General features: G+C 34.7%; 1 protein-coding gene across 11 annotated transcripts in view; it reads right to left on the bottom strand.

Annotated features, from left to right (window-relative positions):
* Bcl2l13 (BCL2 like 13) overlaps positions 1 to 20,575 on the bottom strand; it is an 80,693-nt gene that overhangs the window by 18,952 nt on the left and 41,166 nt on the right. For 4 of the 11 annotated variants that reach the window (XM_040281251.2, XM_040281245.2, XM_013365324.4 and 1 more), the window contains 2 exons: positions 15,667 to 15,736; positions 3,511 to 3,654 (listed from right to left, as the gene is read on the bottom strand). The exons of 1 other annotated variant lie outside the window; for it this stretch is intronic. In XM_040281251.2, the coding sequence (XP_040137185.1) occupies positions 3,511 to 3,654; positions 15,667 to 15,736 (214 nt within the window). Of the gene's footprint in view, positions 1 to 3,510; positions 3,655 to 15,666; positions 15,737 to 18,076; positions 18,208 to 20,575 lie in introns of those variants that run through there. 6 more of the 11 variants (XR_005731988.2, XM_078015546.1, XM_013365326.4 and 3 more) reach the window with 3 other exon arrangements.

Here is a 20,575-nt window from a genome sequence, read left to right as displayed (position 1 = left end):
CAATCCCCAATACCCACAAAAAAAAAAAAAAAAGCATTTAACAAGTATCTAAACCTAATACACTCTACATTAGTATCCATGTTAATTAAATTTCCACTTTTTTTTATTAGCTCAAATTCTTAGATGTATAGTGGCTAAAAAGTTTTTTTTTTAAATTTTAAGAGAGAGAGAGAGAGGAGAGAGAGAGAAAGAGAGCGATAGAATTTTTAATATTTATTTTTTAGTTCTCGGCGGACACAACATCTTTGTTGGTATGTGGTGCTGAGGATCGAACCCGGGCCGAACGCATGCCAGGCGAGCGCGCTACTGCTTGAGCCACATCCCCAGCCCGCTAAAAAGTTTAATGTGCAAAGTTTATAAAATCACTATACTATCACTAACTATTAGGTAAATTACAACTTAACACAGCTTAAAAATGCATGCTTAGCATATGTGAAAGTCTGGGTTACATCCCTAGCACCACCCAAAACAACAACAAAAACCCTCAAATCCCAAGATACACAGGCACAGACTCTCTCTCTCTCTCTCTCTCTCTCTCTCTCTCTCTCTCTCTCTCTCTCTCACACACACACACACACACACACACACACACACACCATCAAAGAGAGGGAAAAAAAGAAATAGAAAACTCTACTCCTAGGGTATAAATAGAAAAAAGAGAATAAGGTGGGATTAAATCAGGGAGAATAGTACAATCTTTGCTTAGACAGCAGTGAGTTCTCACTTGGCTGATATAAAAACTTCAAGTCCTATCCCATTTATGTTTTCCTGTCTTATTTTTTCCATGGCATATGTAACTACTGGATACACTGCCTTTTTTTTTTTTTTTTTTTGGTATCGGGAATTGAACCCAGAGGCCTTAACCACTGAGCCACATCCCCAGACCTTTTTAATATTTATTTAGAGACAGGGTCATGCTGAGTTGCTTAGGGCCTCACTAAATTGCTGAGGCTGGCTTTGAACTCTCGATCCTCCTGTCTCAGCCTATCGGGATTACAGATATATGCCACCGTGCCTGGCTATATATCTTAATTGTTTGTCTACTTCCATGAGAATATAAATTCCTTTGGGTCAAGGATTTTCTTTATTCATAGCAGTCAAGTCCAGGATAGAGCATAGTGTATAACAGGCACTCAAGAGCTTATTGCATGATTAATAATTGCTTGATACACGATAAATTGAAGTAAAAAGATAAGATATAGAGATAAATCCTAGGAAGGACAAATTCTTTTTCTTTTTTTCTTTTATTGCAGTACTGGGGATTGAATCCAGGGCCTAACACATGCTAGATATGTACTCTATCACTGAGGTGTATCTCCAATCCCCTTTTATTTTATTTGGAGACACAGTCACTGAGGCTATCCTCAAACTTAAGATCTTCCTGCCTTAGTCTCATGAGTAGCTGGGATTATAGGCATGCATCTCCAGGCCAACCCTTGCTTCTTTCTTAAAACAATCTTGGCTATACATGACTGATATCTTAACCAAGTAAAGGGGAAGATGCAGAGTGACAGAAACTCATTATTTTGTAAATTAAAACTTGTCTATAACTTTATGATCCAGAAATTCTACACAGAAATTCTTACACATATGCATTAGCAAAATAATGGAAATACCCATTGAAAATAAACTGTCATATTTTTACAACAAACACTAGCCAATGAATCAACCTAGATCATTCATTCTCAATGGGAATGATATTAAGGGTGAAAAATGTTTCAGAGACACAGGGGAAATGTTACACATTACAATTGTTTGTGGCCCTGCAAAAGGCCACACACTACATAATAAACAAACATTAAAATTCCATTGGGGGAAGGAGGAGATTATTAGGGGGAAAAGATGTCTAGAAAAGATCCTTAGAGTTAGACATAGTAGCACATGCCGGTAATCCTAGTAACTTAGGACACTAAGGCAGGAGGATCACAAATTTGAGGCTAGCCTTCGCAATTTAGCAAGACCATTTCCAAAAATAAAAATAAAATAAAAAGGGCTAGAGGTGGGGGTGGGGCTGGGGCTGTGGCTCAAGAGGTAGCACACTTGCCTGGCATGCGTGTGGCGCTGGGTTCAATCCTCAGCACCATATACAAATAAAGATGTTGTGTCTGCCAAAAACTAAAAATAAATAAATAAATATGAAAAAATTCTCTTTCTCTCTCTCTCTCTCTCAAAAAAAAAAAAAAAAAAAAAAGGGCTGGGGGTGCTGGGGATGTGGCTTCATAGCAGAGCACTTGCCTAGTAAATGTTAAGCCCTGAAGCCTGGAGTTTAGTTTTCAGCACTAAGCCCCCCGCCACCCACCCCCCGCAAAAAAAAAAAAAAAAAAAAAAAAAAGGGGCTTGGAATACAGTTTAGTGGTTGAATGCCCCAGAGTACTATTCCCCATACTGGGGGAAAAAAATCCTTAGTGAGGTGATAATGAAAAAAAGTTAAGAAACTGACTTAGGTAAACTTCAAAGACATAATATCGGTACAATGGCACACATTTATAATCCCAGCTACTCTCCAAATCAGCTTGGGCAATTAAATAAGAATACCCTGTCTCAAGTACTTTTTAATTTTTCTTGTTCTTTTTTTTAAAAAATTATTTATTTGGGCTGGGAATGTGGCTCAGGTGGTAGCGCGCTCCTCTGGCATGCATGCGGCCTGGGTTCGATCCTCAGCACCACATACCAACAAAGATGTTGTGTCCACCGAGAACTAAGAAATAAATATTAAAAATTCTCTCTCTCTCTCTCCTCTCTCACTCTCTCTTTAAAAAAAAAATTATTTATTCTAATTTGCTATGACAGCAGAATGCATTTCAATTCATAGTACACATACAGAACAATATTTCATGTCTCTGGTTGTACATAAAGTAGAGTCACACCATTTCTGTCTTCATACTCAAAATTTTGATAATAAAAAACAAAACACTATTATATTGAGTAAAAGAAGTGAGTTACAGAAGAATACGTGTAGTATGATACTATTTAGATGAAGTTCAAAGCATACAAAATAACTTATTGTCTAGAATATACATATATATATAATTAAGCTATAATTTAAAAACTTCAGAAAATTGTGAGGCAGATATGAGTATGTCAAAATGCAGGAGGGGAATATAAGGAGATTCAAAAGAGTTGCTGTGTGAGCTGGGGGTATGGCTCCGTGGCAGAGTGCCGTTTAGCATGTGTGAGGATTTGATTCAATCGCCAGCACCACTCTTGCAAAACGTTAACCATATTTTTTTCTTGGACTGAGGCAATAAACACACTGGTGTTCATTTTATTATTATTCATCCTTAGTTATTTATATATTTTTATTAGTATGAAATATTTCATAATTAATAAGTATTTAAAAGTCTCATATATCAATTTACTATAAGTAAAATCTTAGTAACTTAACTGAAACTGTATGAATAACTTTTCCACTGATCATCATCTAATACAGACATAACCCAATGCTGTTTAAAAAAACAATGGGCCTAATTTCTTTTAAATAAAAATGTTTTAAAAAACAATAATTCATACCCAGCCACCTTGCTGAATGATGTACTCTGCTGCATAGTCCTCCAGATATGTCACTCCGAATTGTAGCAGGGTACTCAAAGGTTCTTGACCACGTCTTGTCAACTCCAAAAGCATTTGTCGGAGCAAAATCAGAGGCACCAAAATCTTCAATGTAAAGATAGAGGCGGGGAGAGACACTCTGAAATTCTTTTTTTTCTTTTTCTATTCTAATTAGTTACACATGACAGCAGAATGCATTGTTCATTGTATACAAATGAAGCACAGCTTTTCATTTCTTTGGTAGTTTACAATGTAGAGTTGCACCATATGTGCAGTCATACATGTGCCTAGGGTAATGATGTCTCCTCCTTCCCCTTTGCCCAAAGTTTCCCCATTCTTCCCATTGCCCTCATTGTGCATCAGCATCTACTTATCAGGGAGAACTTTTGGCCTTTGACTCTGAAATTCTTATAATGCATTTTTATATCAAACTACTAGAAAATTATACTCAGATGTATCATTATATTTCATATGTTTATTTCATAAAACACTAACCCCTACTAGAATCTTTTTCTCAATATTACATATATTTCTGAATATTTTATATGATAGGGTGGTAGAATTATTATATAAAAATAACCATGTATTATTTATAATAACAGAAGACTAAAAACAACTCAATACAGACTAATTTAATGAATTCTGGTCATCCAATAGAGTTGAAAAGAGACTGTTCAGTACTCAATCACCAAATTAATTAATTAATTAATCAGTTTCCACTCATACCCTACCAAAATTTACTTTAAGAGAAAGAAAGAAAGAAAGATACAGGAGAATGAGGGATCATTCATGAAACAAAAACAAAATGCATATACACATATAAGTTTGTAGAGCCCTACAGTATCTCTGGAAAAAACATATAAAAAACTAAAAATAGTGGTTGCTTAAGAGGAACTAGGTAAGTGTCAACAAAGATGAAAAAAAAATCTATTTTTTGATGCACCTCTTTCTGTACTTTTTATAGTTTAAACCATATTCTTTTATTATTTGAAAATAAGAACTTTTTAAAAGTTCTTAAAAGTTTTTAAAAGTCGATAGACACAGAAAAAGCATTCGACAAAGTACAGCATCCCTTTATGTTCAAAACATTAGAAAAACTAGGGATAACAGGAACTTACCTTGATATTGTAAAAGCTATTTTACAATATCAATTTTAATATTTGACTGTATTCCCTCATTCACTATACATTTGGGCAAAATGTAATCTTCTTATCACATTACTTTCTTTCTTTTCTTATTAATGTTTTATTTTTAGTTGTAGATTGACACAATGCCTTTATTTTATTTTTATGTGGTATTGAGGATCAAACCCAGTGCCTCATATGTGTGAAACAACCACTCTATACTACTGAGCCACAACCCCAGCCCTAATTTCTTTCTTTTTTCTTTTTAATGTTTATTTTTTAGTTGTAGTAGGACACAATACCTTTATTTGTTTTTATGTGGTGCTGAGGATCGAACCCAAGGCCTCGTGCTTGCTAGGCGAGCACGCTACCACTGAGCCAGTTATGAACTCCCATTTTTACCCCAAATACAGATTGCAGAATCACATAGGTTACACATTCACATTTTTACATAATGCCATACTAGTGACTGATGTATTCTGCTACCTTTCCTAGCATGTGTAAGGCACTTTGTTCGAGCCTCAGCACCACATAAAAATATAGCATGTGTAAGGCACTTTGTTCGAGCCTCAGCACCACATAAAAATATAGCATGTGTAAGGCACTTTGTTCGAGCCTCAGCACCACATAAAAATATACAAATAACACATAGGATTGAACATGCTAGCCCCAGGCTAGCATCATTCTGAATGGAGAAAAATTGAAGGCATTCCCCTTAAAATCAGGAACAAGACAGGGATGTCCTCTATCACCACTTCTATTCAATATAGTTCTCGAAACACTGGCCAGAGCAATTAGACAAACGAAAGAAATTAAAGGAATAAAAATTGGAAAGGAAGAACTTAAATTATCACTATTTGCAGATGACATGATTCTATACCTAGAAGACCCAAAAGGGTCTACAAAAAAACTACTAGAACTAATAAATGAATTCAGCAAAGTGGCAGGATATAAAATCAACACGCACAAATCAAAGGCATTTCTATATATCAGCAACAAAACCTCTGAAATGGAAATAAGGAAAACCACTCCATTCACAATATCCTCAAAAAAAATAAAATACTTGGGAATCAATCTAACAAAAGAGGTGAAAGATTTATACAATGAAAACTACAGATCCCTAAAAAGAGAAGTAGAAGAAGATCTTAGAAGATGGAAAGATATACCCTGTTCATGGATAGGCAGAACTAACATCATCAAAATGGCGATATTACCAAAAGTCCTCTATAGGTTTAATGCAATGCCAATCAAAATTCCAATGGCATTGCTTGTAGAAATAGATAAAGCAATCATGAAATTCATATGGAAAAATAAAAGACCCAGAATAGCAAAAGCAATTCTAAGCAGGAAGTGTGAATCAGGTGGTATAGCAATACCAGATTTCAAACTATACTACAGAGCAATAGTAACAAAAACAGCATGGTACTGGTACCAAAACAGGTGGATAGACCAATGGTACAGAATAGAGGATACAGAGACTAATCCACAAAGTTACAACTATCTTATATTCGATAAAGGGGCTAAAAGCATGCAATGGAGGAAGGATAGCATTTTCAACAAATGGTGTTGGGAAAACTGGAAATCCATATGCAACAAAATGAAACTGAATCCCCTCCTCTCACCATGCACAAAAATTAGCTCAAAATGGATCAAGGACCTTGATATCAAATCAGAGACTCTGCGTATGATAGAAGAAAAAGTTGGCTATGATCTACATATTGTGGGATCAGGCTCCAAATTCCTTAACAGGACACCCATAGCACAAGAGTGAATAAGAAGAATCAACAAATGGGACTTACTTAAACTAAAAAGTTTTTTCACAGCAAGAGAAACAATAAGAGAAGTAAATCGGGAGCCTACATCATGGGAACAAATTTTTACCCCCCACACTTCAGATAGAGCCTTAATATCCAGAGTTTACAAAGAACTCAAAAAATTAGACAATAAGACAACAAATAACCCAATCAACAAATGGGCCAAGGACCTGAACAGACACTTCTCAGAGGAGGACATACAATCAATCAACAGATACATGAAAAAATGCTCACCATCTCTAGCAGTCAGAGAAATGCAAATCAAAACTACCCTAAGATACCATCTCACTCCAGTAAGATTGGCAGCCATTATGAAGTCAAATAATAACAAGTGCTGGCGAGGATGTGGGGAAAAGGGTACTCTTATACATTGCTGGTGGGACTGCAAATTGGTTCGGCCAATTTGGAAAGCAGTATGGAGATTCCTGGGAAAGCTAGGAATGGAACCACCATTTGACCCAGTTATTGCCCTTCTTGGTCTATTCCCTGAAGACCTTAAAAGAGGGTACTACAGGGATACTGCCACATCGATGTTCACAGCAGCACAATTCACAATAGCTAGACTGTGGAACCAACCCAGATGCCCTTCAATGGATGAATGGATTAAAAAAATGTGGCATTTATACACTATGGAGTATTACGCAGCACTAAAAAATGACAAAATCATGGAATTTGCAGGGAAATGGATGGCATTAGAGCAGATTATGCTCAGTGAAGCTAGCCAATCCCTAAAAAACAAATACCAAATGTCTTCTTTGATATAATGAGAGCAACTAAGAATAGAGTAGGGAGGAAGAGCAGGAAGAAAAGATTGACATTAAACAAAGGCACGAGATGGGAGGGAAAGAGAGAGAAAAGTGGAATTGCATGGAAATGGAAAGAGACCCTCATTGTTATAAAAAACTACATAAAAGAGGTTGTGAGGGGAATTGGAAGAAAAATAAGGAGAGAAATGAATTACAGTAGATGGGATAGAAAGAGAAGATGGGGGGAGGGGGATAGTAGAGGATAGGAAAGGTAGCAGAATACATCAGTCACTAGTATGGCATTATGTAAAAATGTGAATGTGTAACCTATGTGATTCTGCAATCTGTATTTGGGGTAAAAATGGGAGTTCATAACTCACTTGAAACTATTGTTCGAAGTATGATATGTCAAGAGCTTTGTAATGTTGTGAACAACCAATAAAAAAGAATTATGACCTATATTGTAAAAATCATAAAAAATCAAATATAAAAGGAGGCATTATAACCTGTACCTAATAACACAAAAGGTAAGCCATCAAAATTTATAACAAACTAGTCTGTTGCCTTTAAAAAAAAAAAAATGTGGGCTGGGGATGTGGGTCAGTGGCAGAGAGTTTGCCTAGCATGTGTGAGGCACTAGTTTCTGTCCTTAGTACTACATATAAATGAACAAACAAAATAAAGGCATTCTGTCCATATACAACTACAAAAAAAATTGCATATTGGGCTGAAAATGCAGCTAAGTGGTAGAGTCCTTACCTAGTATATGCAAGGCCCTAGGTTCAATCCTCAGTAATAAAAACAAAAAGAAGAATTACATATTGAAAAAAGAATTAATAGGAGAGCACTTGCCTAGCATTCCTGAGTCCCTCCATTTGATCCCCAACATTAAAAAAAAAAAAAAAAAGAAAAAACTAAGTATTTCAGCTAGCCATATGTATGCAGTCTCTTGTCTAAACATCAAAAGGTCTACACGATGGCAGAAGGAATGCACAAGGAAATGAAACCAATTCTCGTTACTTGTTACTGGATTACCAAGAAAATAACTAAGGGCTGACAAAATATTTCCACAGAGGAGGACAAATAAAAATACCCAGTGAGTTTATACTTCATACTAATATTCTTTGGCTTCTAAGCAGCCCCAAAGGAGTGTATATTAAACTCTGACAGAGAATGAAACAAACAAATTCATTTACTTTTTGACCTTTTAGAACAACTCCAGTTTTTAACACTAATGAAAAGACATAGGGCTATAAAGACAAATATGCTAGGCTTTTCCCATAATAAGAAAATCTATCACGCTAACAAAAACAGGAACAAAAAAAAGTTCATCTAGCCCCAGTATTTTTGCCTTGGGCAAGAACAGGCAAGGGACTTATCAGTCAGCCTTGCTATTCATATCCTATGAGCTTCAAAGGCCTGAGATGTTCTGAACCTCAAACATTTTTATTTCCCACAAAAATCCATAAATACATAAAAATTTGAAACTCTTCATAATAAGCTCTACTGCTTCTTGGGGAAATGAGGTACAAACATTTTAGAATTTCTTTTATTGTTCCAAATTACCTTTTCCATATGTATCAAAAAGTAGATACCCTGATTTTACAATCCTCTTTCACTTCTGTCAATTTTAATATTTGACTGTATTCCCTCATTCACTATACATTTGGGCAAAATGTAATCTTCTTATCACATTACTTTCTTTCTTTTCTTATTAATGTTTTATTTTTAGTTGTAGATTGACACAATGCCTTTATTTTATTTTTATGTGGTATTGAGGATCAAACCCAGTGCCTCATATGTGTGAAACAACCACTCTATACTACTGAGCCACAACCCCAGCCCTAATTTCTTTCTTTTTTCTTTTTAATGTTTATTTTTTAGTTGTAGTAGGACACAATACCTTTATTTGTTTTTATGTGGTGCTGAGGATCGAACCCAAGGCCTCGTGCTTGCTAGGCGAGCACGCTACCACTGAGCCACAAAGCCAGCCCCCTAATTTCTTTCTTTAAATTGTCTTTTTCTTGATCTTCTCATTCTGTCTTTCTTGAAATATAGTCACCAGGGTGTAGAAATTTCATTTTATGGACTACCATTTTCTAGTTTGATTGACAACACTTTTTTTGTTGATGTATGTTGTGTCAGATGACTTATTTTCCCCCCTTCATTCCTCACACAACTGTTAAATGTCTATTACAGACAAGGCTTTCTTACGTGACATACTTTCTTCACAGACCTGTACAGTGACTTTTAGCTTTTACTTTTTAAAGTTTATTTTATTTATTTATTTTGCAGTGCTGGGGACTAAACCCAGAGCCTTGCATATATGTTAGGCAAAGGCTCTACTACTGAGCTACATACCCAGCTCGACTTCCAACTTTTTAAAACACGGTTTAAATAACCTTTAAATAGTTAAACCCAGTTCATTTGCCTATGCACAAAAGCTTCATGAGGAGCTAGGGTTGTGGCTCAGTGATAGAGCACTTGCCTAGCATGAGTGAGGCACTGCGTTCTATTCTCAGCACTGCACATAAATAAATGAACAAAATAAAAGCCCATCAATATCTAAAAAAAATTTTTTTTAAGTCTTCATGAGTTACTTCTACAACTGATGGCCATTAACTTGGCATTTTCCTACCCACATGTATTCTATATTACTGGGCATGGTGGTCCATGCCTGTAATCCCAGAAGCTGAAGCAGAAGCACCATGAGTTTGAGGCCAGCCTCAGTAATTTAGGAGGTCTGTAGTGACTTAATGAGACTCTGTCTCAAAAAATTAAAAAGGCCTGGGGATATAGCCCAATGGTAAAAGTGCCCCTGGGTTCAATCCTCAGTAACCCCCTCCAAAAAAGTATTCAATATAATCTGCAACCACATTGTTTTGTATTCATCCCTCTTATATTATTTTTTATTTTAAATTAATTAGTTAATTAATTTTCCAATACTGGGGATTGAAATCAGGGGTGCTTTGTCATTGAGCTACAGACTCAGCCATTTGTAATTTTTATTTTGAAGACAGAGTTTTCCTAAATTGCCCAGATGGCCTCCAACTTGCAATTCTCTTGCTTCAGCCCCCTGAGAATCTGGGATGACAGGAGTGTACCATGACACTAAGGTTTTTTTTTTTTGTTTGTTTTTTTAATGTTAAAATAAAACTGAATTCCCATTCATTTTGAGAAGGTCTCACTATTCACATTTCTAGGTCTATATGAACTAATGTGGATATACTAAAATCTCTGACCTGACTTCAGAAGGGCAAATTTTATGTGAATTATATTTCAGTGAACAAAAAACAAAACATATCAACCAAAAACAATGCACAGACTTTGTTCCGACTTTGATTCAAATAAACCAGCTTTAAAACATGTTTGACATTTGCAGGAAAACGGATGGAACGAAGGACCATTACTCAGGAGGTCAAGGGTTATATTTTCTCTCATATGTGTAGGTAAGAGAAAAAAGAGGAAGAAAAAAAAAAGTGGGCAGGGGCAGGACTCAAAGGGAGATCAGTAGAGGAAAGGCATCAGGGAGGTGAGGGAGGGGGAAAGTGTTGAGAAGAGATATTGGCCAAATTATATTGTTATATTGTGTGCATGTATAAATGTTTAACAACAAATCCCATCATTATGTATAACTATAATAATGAACCAATAAAAATGTGGAAAGAAAACAATCATACAGTTATGATGAAATTTCTTAAAACATTTAAAAATTAAATTAAAAATACATTTAGCAGCTGGGCACAGTGATGCATACTCAGAAGGCTGAAGCAGGAGGATCAAAAGTTAGAGGCCAGTCTAGAAACTTAGTGAGATGTTAAGTCTCAAAATAAAAAAATAAAAGGAGCTAGGAGATATAGATGCAGCTTAACTCCACTGGGCTTAACTCACAGTAACAAAAACGAATGAGTGAAAATGAATACCTAGTAAATTATGTGACAATATTAAAGAATTACTGTTAATATTCTTAAGTGTGCTAATGATAGCATCAGTAGGTTTTTTTCTATGTGTTATTTGTATATTTTTATGTGGTGCTGAGGCTCGAACAAAGTGCCTTACACATGCTAGGTAAGCACTCTACCACTGAGCCACAACCCCAGCCCCAATCAGTAGGTTTTAAAAAGAGGATATAGGACTCAGGATGTGGCTCAGTGGCAGAATACCTGCCTAGCATGAACAAGGCCCTGGGTTCTATTCCCAGTATCCCCTAAAATAAGGTAAAAGAAATACATTATTCTTAGGAATATATACTAATGTGTTTATGAATAAAACATGATGTCTAAGGTCTACTTCATTAATCTAGGGGAAGAGAAGGAAGAATATGTGAAGAAACAGATGAAAACAGATTTGGTTTTTTTCTCTTTGATGGTCATTTTCTCCTTTTTTATAAGCAGACAGGGAAAAAAAATACCCACAAGGAAAAAAAAAATCACTTACAGTAAATTCCGAGATAGCTACAATGGATTATTTAATATTTTGGCAAATATCATTTTTTTGAGATTATATATATATATTTTTTTCTACATTTATACATGTACATATTTGGGCCTCACATATGGTAAGCACAAATTCTATCACCAAGCTGCACTCCCAGTCTGATGTCCTTTTTTTTTTTTAATAACAAAAGCTCATATAACTAATGTATACTCATAACCAGCTTTTTCCATCTACTCTTTTAAACATATTTAAAGATTATTCTATAAAGATGCTTTAAAAATTTCTTTACAAATGAATTGATACTCAGTTTGTCCCTAACCTGGCATGCTTTGTAGACATTTTTTTTTTTCTGATTGGTGCTTTATTGACTTGCTAGATAGCAAGCAATATTATATCAAATTTTTGCCCCCCCTCCACTTTTTTGGTACCAAGGATTGAGCACAGAGGCGTTTAACCACTGAACCATATCATCAGCCCTTTTTATTTTGAGATAGGGTGTTGCTAAGTTGCTTTGGGGCCTCTCTAAGTTGCTGAAGCTGGTTTTAAATTTACAATCCTCCCGTGTCAGTCTCCCAAACCACTGGGATCACAGGCATGTTGGCATGTTCCACCATGCCTAAGCTTTTATTTGTTTCCCCCTTTAAAAAGCACTATAGGTCCTTTGCTAATGACCCATTCAGCTATCAAAAAAGTGTGGCCTGGAGATGCAGTTCAGTGACAGAGTGCTTACATAGTATGTGTGAGTCTATGGGCTCAAACTCCAGCATGGTAAACAAACAAAAACAAAACAGAGTAAAAACATTGTTTTTGGGGTGACATGGCGGGATGTTGTATAGTTTTGCTTCTATCAGGTGGCTAAACAAGGTGTTGAGGACTAAAAAAAAAAAGACTGGAATTTTGCAAACCTCATGCTGAATGTAAACTGTAAGCTTACTGTTTTATGTGAACCATTCTAGATTTTAATTGGAATGAGGGAGGGTAGATTTCAGCAGCCTAATATCATAAACCAGATTCTTTTTAGTCCTTGAGAATTTAGAAGGAAAGTAATACTAGATTCAGCAGAAAATGTAATATTCTAATTGGCATGCCTCATTAACTTGAGGTATTTAAACCACAGCTTCTTAAATAAGTCAACAGTTGGCCCCCTGATCCAGATGAGGGACCATCCATTTAACAGGAAATGGATACAAAAAGGGTGAAAAAGGGCAGTGAAGACCAGGTTGACTTAGATTTTTTATGATCATTCTAGAATGGGAGCAGTGAAGGGTAGGGCATACAAGAATTTACTCTAACAGTTACTAGATAGAAGCAACAGAAAGAAAAGAAAACTAGGAGAAGAAAACTAGTAAAATTATTACCTAAGTATATGATGCTTGATATATTAAGAAATATATCATTACCAAGCTCATTGTAATTTATAAAATGAATATAAAATGTCTGTATTTTTCTTTGTTCCAAAAAAATGAGGAAAAAATATATTTTAATAAATTATGAACTAAGAAACACTCTGAAACTCTATACAAGTAACAATAGTCATGTGATGCATAACGTTTCAGTCAAAAATGAACCACAGGTCAGTGGTCCTGTAAGATTATACTACCTAGTGACATTGTACCAGTTTTAATTTTTAAAAATATTTTGTTTATTTAGTTTTAGTTGGACACAATACCTTTATTTTATTTTTATGTGGTGCTGAGGATCGAACCCAGTGCCTTGCACGTGCTAGGTGAGCACTCTACCCCTGAGCCACAATCCCAGACCCGTACCAGTCTTAATTTGTATACACTTCACATGTTCACATAATGAGGTCGCCTAAGGATACATCCTCAAAATAAACCTCCATTGTTATATGATGCATAAGGACAAGGTCTTGTGTATTAAAACTAGTATATTAAGCCAGGTACAGTGGCATATGCCTCTAATTCCAGAGTCTGAAGAGACTGAGGGAGGAGAATCTCAAATTCAAGGTCAGCTTTGGCAATTTTGTAAGACCTTGTCTCAAAATCAAAGTGTAGGGCTCAGTGGTCCGGCACTTGCCTAGAATGTGTGAGACCCTGGGTTCAAATCTCAGTACTGCAAAAAATATACATAAGTAAATAAAATAAAGTAAAATTAAGAAGGGCTGGAGTTGAAGCTCAGTAGTATCACGCTTGCCTACTATGTGTAAGACCCTGCATTTCATCCCAAGCACTGAAAAACAAAAACAGAAACTAGTACATTAGTTGCTGTTTGCTGAGTGCTTATAATACTACTCTGGTCTCTCTTCCTGGTATAAATCTTTTACCTTTTACTGAATGCTTTTTATGGTGACAGATAATGTGCTACACATATAACCTCAACTAGTTCTAATTAAATGTATAAAGTTAGTAGTATTGTCTCCATTTCACAGATGAGAAAACTAAGATTCAGAAAGCTTAATTTACTTGCCTAAATAAATTTTATCTGTGATAAAGCTGATGTTTGAGAAACTAAAAAAATTTTGATCTCAAAGAAGCAGATCTAGTTAAACAAGGAGATGTAATGGTTACAAGAGACTGCAATAGTTAAGAAGAGAAAGAGATAGGGAGACCTTGTTCAAAGGATACATAATTATCATTAGATAGGAGGAATATATTTCAAAAGATCTATTGCATAGCATGATGACCATAATCAATGACAATATATTGCAATCTTGAAAAATGTGAAGAGGCTGAGTGTGTGTTTTTACCACAAAAATGATAAATGAGGTCACACATTTGTTAATCAGCTAGATTTAAATACTCTACAATGTATACACACTTCAAAACACCATGTTGTACATGATAAAAACAATGTTGACTACCAATTAAATTTTTTTTAAAAAAGCTGAGATTTGAAATAAATCAGATTGCATACCTAATATACATCAATTAGGCACATATGGTCACACTGTCTGACCTATTTACAGCCAGCCTTCCATATCCTTGTGTTCTATATCCAATCTTGGACTGCAAATATTTGGAAAACTGCATCTGCACTGAACATGCACAAATGTTTTTCCTTGTCATTCTCTAAACAATATAGTATAACAAGTACCTATATAGCATTTACAGTGTATTAGTTAAATTAAGTAATCTAGAGATGATTTAAAGGACACAGGAGAAGTGCATATAGAGTTATATGCAAATACTACACCATTTTATACAAGGAACTTGAACATAACGAATTTTGGTATCTGAGAGTGGTCCTGTAAACAATCCTCTAGGCATACTGAATATTGGTGCTGAAATTTTTCCTCCCTGATGCTAAATCACCTGGGGGCCATACGTCTTCATATTACATCCTCTTATACTCACCTTTCCAAGGTGATAAGTAGAAAATACAGTCTAAGATAATGGACAGACAGTATGGTATAGCAAACAAGAACAACAACAAAAAAAACCCTCTGAGGTTAAAATTTTCTAATTTAGATCTTAGCTCTAGTGTTGGCTCCAATATTTATTAGTTAAGAAGACCTAGGCAATTTCTTTCTTTTTTTCCCTGATTAGTCATCTGACCTAATAAACAATACAAAAATCTAATAAAATTCATTCTGCCTTCTTAAAAGGATGGTCGTGATAATCAGCTGGGATGTGACACAAAATACTTTCAAACAATAAGACACAAATGATATTAGTTAAGAAAACAAGAAGAATATATCTCTCAAAAGAAGTCAATCTTCTCCAAGATATACTCACATTTTAATAAATAACCATATGGAGATAAAAGTCACTTCTAATACAAGGAAATGAAGAAATGATGGGAAATTCAGAGTGTGCAGAAAGGAAGGAGAACATACTATGAGGGACATATTTTTGGGCCAAGCAGAAGTAGTATTAATCAAAACAACAATTAAATAAGAAATATCCACTTAACATAGTTATATTTACGCATTAAAGAGCTGTAACACTTTCTTAATGTAATACTCTAATGATTCCTCCTATACTTTACCATTATCACACTAAAATCTTGTAAGAATAAAGATAATTTGGTTAATACCTTGCTCCAGCCGCTGGCATGAACTGCAGTCTCCAGTGTACATTCACGATATGCCTGATATGTCACTGGCCTGTAGAGAATTTTTTAAAAGTCTGTGTCACAAAAAAGAAAAATTCTAAATTTTCAGATGAATAAATATAAAGACACTATTGTTTTGTTGAATCTTTTGCTAAAGTGACTAAGATTATTCAACATATTGTTTTATATAAGATATGGTTTTTAGTATTTGGGCTGCACTTTTTCCAAGCATTCTATAGCATTAGATGCATATTTGGGAAAGTAGTTATTAAAATAGTAAGATAAATGTACCATCTAATAAATTTTTTTATAATTACTTAGAAATTATCTGATAGAACTTATTTATGTTGCAGATAAATACTTGGGTTATTAATATCAAATAACAACAAATAAATTAAAAGTATAATTTTAACACTTTTAAAAGCCAAACATCTATAATATTTAAGAACTAAAGAAATATGTTACTGGAGCTGGGATTGTAGCTCAGTGGTAGAGCATTTGAATAATAAGTGTGAGGTACTGGGTTTGATCCTCAGCACCACATTATAATAAATAAACAAAATAAAGATTTGTGTACATCTACAACCCAAAAAATTTTTCTAAAAAAAAAAAGAAAAAGAAACATGTTACTGGAAGATTTTCAAACTAAGGATACAAGGAATTAGAATAAATAATGTCAAAAATTGTGCCTTTTCTTTTTTTGGTACTGAGGATTAAACCCAGGGGTACTTAACCACTATATTTTATTTAGAGACAGGGTCTTGCTGAGTTGCTGAGGTTGGCTTTGAACTCATGATCCTCCTGCCTCAGCCTCCCAAGCTGCTTGGATTAAAGGCATGTGCCATCATGCCTGGCTTGGTGCCCTATTTATTTTATTTGTTATAATTAGTTGGTGTCCTATTTTTAACTTGTAGTCTTATGATATAAAATCCTGGAGGGATCAGAAAATAACAATAATAAAAAATAGAATCCTGGAGGGCAAGGAAATTAGCCTGATTATTTACATGCAAGTTCTAGTCATATCAAAAACCTAAATCATTGCCAGGTGTGGTGGCGTATGCTTGTAATCCCAGTAACTTGGGAGGCTGAGGCAGGAGGACTCCAAATTCGAGGCCAGTCTCAGAAACTTAGTGAGGGCCTAAGCAACTGAGACCGTGTCTCAAAATAAAAAATAAAAAGGGCTGGGGAGATGACTCAGTGGTAAAGCACCCCTGGGTTCAATCCCCAGTAACAAAACAAAAAAAAACAGACAAAAAAAATCCTGAAATCACTGAGTGATGACAGCAAAGTCTCATTAATTTGTTGAAGGGCTTTAAAGTACTATATTTTAAACACTGATCTCATGTGCAAATTAAACAAACACAAAAAATTGTGCTAAATAAGACATAAAGGCATAATAGCTTGGATAATAGATTCAAGACCCCCAACCCCGTTTTGGGCAAAGTGTTAACAGACATGTAAAAAGGATGAAGAAGTCTTGCTTTTGTAGGATTTTAGAGCTTTTTTGTTTGTTTTGTGTGTAGTGCTGGGAATCAAACCAAGGTCTTACACATGCTAGATGAGCTCTCTACCATTAAGCTACAATTTTAGCTCTCTATAGGGACTTTAAAATTCCACTTCAAAGGCATTTTCTGCTCTGACCACTCGGGTCTGATTTCTTCAGCCTATGAATATTTAAGATTGATAACGGTTACAATTTATTGATAGCCTATTATGATAGGTAGAATATTTCTATGTATGTATATTTTATATCACATATCAAAGCTAGAAAGAACAAAGTAGGAATTCAAGCTCAATTAGATCTGACTCCAAAGGTCACACTGCTCCCATTTCAAGTGAGGATTTTGACAAAAGCCTTGACAATGTCTCAATGCCACATATGGCTAATGAGCATTTGAATGTGGCTATGTTGTGCTTAAAGTATAATCTACACGCTGAATTTTAAACAGTAAGTAAAAAGAATGTAGTCTAACCCACTAATAATTTTTTATACTGAGTATGTGTTAAAATGAAATTTGAATATACTAGGCTGAAAATGTATTATTAAATTTTAGAAATTAATTTCATACTTTGTATGTGGCTGCCAAAAAATTTTAATTGCATATATTTGATTTGCATTATATTTACTGAATAGCACTGGTTTAGATATTTCAGAAAACAGTTCTGAAGACATACATAAAATCTTTTATACACATCAATATCAAATCAATATTAGAGTGATACTGAAATACCAGGGATGATCTTCTTAATGGTAAGATGGATACAGTATGTACTACCTTCCTGATATCACATTCTCATTAAAGTAAGCTTAGTATTTTTTCAAGAAGCCATGGAGTATACACTACATTCTGGTAAAGCTTGAACTTCAGTAGATACTATGTAGTCTACCTACCTATATTCTCCCTGAAGTTTTACTTGTGTACATCAGTCCCTTCACTTCCTTTCCTGAACTGTTTGATGCTGCTGTGGGTCACAGTAGTCCTTATAGGTAGCGTGTCTATCAGGCTAAAGTACTTTAGCATCCTTCAGAATGAAACATGATTTGAAACATTACATGTACACGTAAGAGATGCAGCAGCTTAAAACATTCAAAAAAAATCTAATACATAGAAAAATTAAGAAGATGAATAACCTAATCAGGCCTTAGAGCAAAAAAAAAAAAAGAGAGGTGGGTACCTTTTAAAATTGCTGGTGTTCCGCATGAAGAGTTCAGCATTACTGTAATTTCCTACTTTAACAAAACTGTTTGGAGGAGCAGATGGTATTTTCCACCTTAAGATATTGCCTTCAACCTGTATAATACTTCTAATATATTACCAGTTAGTTATTTTCAAGGTATTAGTAACAAAATTTAAAACTTTCAAAAGTAGACTTCTGAAAAAATTTTATTCACAGGAAGATCTGACTTTGCTATGCTGGGGCTGGGGTTGTGGCTCATTAGAGTACTTGCCTAGCATGTGTGAGGCACTGGGTTCGATTCTTATCACCGCATATAAAAAATAAAGATCCACTGACAACTAAAATATATTAAAATAACTACACTGGTATTCAAGGCTTGGGAAAACATTCATCTAAACCAATTTTCTTGCAAACATAATTTATAGTGAGATGAGATCAAATTTTTTTCTGTAGATTACAAAAAGACTCCAGGAACAATATTAAAAAGAAAACAACTATATGATACTCTTCTTGGAAAAGTTGATATTATCAAAGCAAAGTTAAAGTTAACAAATGAAAAAACTGACATAAAGAATGAAAAGGTTTCAGGGGCTGGGGCTGGGGCTCAGCAGTAGCACACTTGCCTGGCATGTGTGAGGCACTGGTTTGATTCTCAGCACCACATATAAATAAATAAAGGTCTATTAACAACTAAAAAATATTAAAAAAAAAAAAAAGAATGAAAAGGTTTCAAAGCCATAAATGGTTTCCATCAAATTAGAAACAGAATCTTTTGCCTGTGCCTATCACTTTTTGTCAAAGTTGCAAATTTCTTTCTTCAAACCTTACATGAAACTTCATATATAAAAAACATATGGAAGAATAGCATCCTGGCTTAAGAAGAGTAGAGTGGTCCTAATAAGCCCCACTAACTCAATCTACCCCTTACCTTTTCAGGGGCTCCTATAGCAACCTCAGTGCTTAAGGCTCCACTGAACACATTTTGACATCACTATTTTGATCCACATTTCCTATTTAAGTTCTATTTCCTGGCACCTATATTTCTTTCACTTTTATCTTAAAACATTTTTTTTTTTTTGGTACCAGGGATTGTTGAGCCATATTCCTGGCTTTCTTTCTTTCTTTATTTATTTAATAGGGGGCAGGGTCTCACTGAGTTGTTTACGCTAAGTTGCGGAGGCTAGGTTTGAACTTGCAAACCTCCTGCCTCAACCTCCTGAGTCACTGAGATTACAGGTATGAGCCACCATGCCTGGCTTAAACAAACTTTTTAAGATTAAAAAATTCAAATATGGGGCTGGGATTGTGGCTCAGCGGTAGAGAGCTCGCCTAGCACGGGCAGGACCCGGGTTTGATCTTCAGCACCACATAAAAATAAAGGCATTGTGTTGTGTCCATCTACACCTAAAAAATATATATATTTAAAAAAAATTTCAAATATGATTTCATTTCCCTAAGTATAATTAGGAGTTTTCTGTTTGTTCATATAACTGAATTCTCCTAAAATTGCTTCCTTGCAACAAATATATAAATTGTCCCTACATAAAAGAAATTATTGTTGTAGTAAAGTACTACAACAGTAATTTAGCATCTGAATTTTGGCCCTTTTAATAAACAACAGTCTTCTTCCTATTTTATAAAGTTGTCAATCTTCATTAAGATAAATATGTCGCTATCTCACATCAATTCCTTAATAATTGTCAGCAAAGAACTAGAAAAAAATAACTTTTTAAGATTTACAACAAATGAATTTGTTCTATTTTAATATACTTTCATTTTTATTAATAAGTTTCTAGCTTTAATATGGTTGATGCATAGCTAGGAAGGAAGTCTACTATAAGAATGTGAAAGTAGGGCTGGTTTGTAGCTCAGTAGTAGAGCACTTGCTTAGCACATGTGAGGCACTGGGTTCGATCCTCAGTACCACATAAAAATAAATAAGTAAAATAAAAATATTTAAAAACAAAAATATATTTTAAAAATATTTTTATTGTAGACAATACAAATATTGTCTACAATAAAAATTAAAAAAAAAAAAAAGAATGTGAAAGTAGTTCCATGGACAGAAGTCCTAACGTTTAGCGATATCTGGGATATGAATATAATCTTAAATACAATCTAAAATATAATGCTGATATCAAATTATAATGCATAAAACCCCAGCAATTATATCTATGTTGGCCAACTAGAAAGAACCATAGTAAAAAGTGGT

Source organism: Ictidomys tridecemlineatus, chromosome 6, assembly GCF_052094955.1.
Source record: "Ictidomys tridecemlineatus isolate mIctTri1 chromosome 6, mIctTri1.hap1, whole genome shotgun sequence".
NCBI classification, from domain to species: Eukaryota; Metazoa; Chordata; class Mammalia; order Rodentia; family Sciuridae; genus Ictidomys; species Ictidomys tridecemlineatus.
Note: the sequence above shows the minus strand (reverse complement) of the source record. Positions and strands in the feature narration are given on the sequence as shown.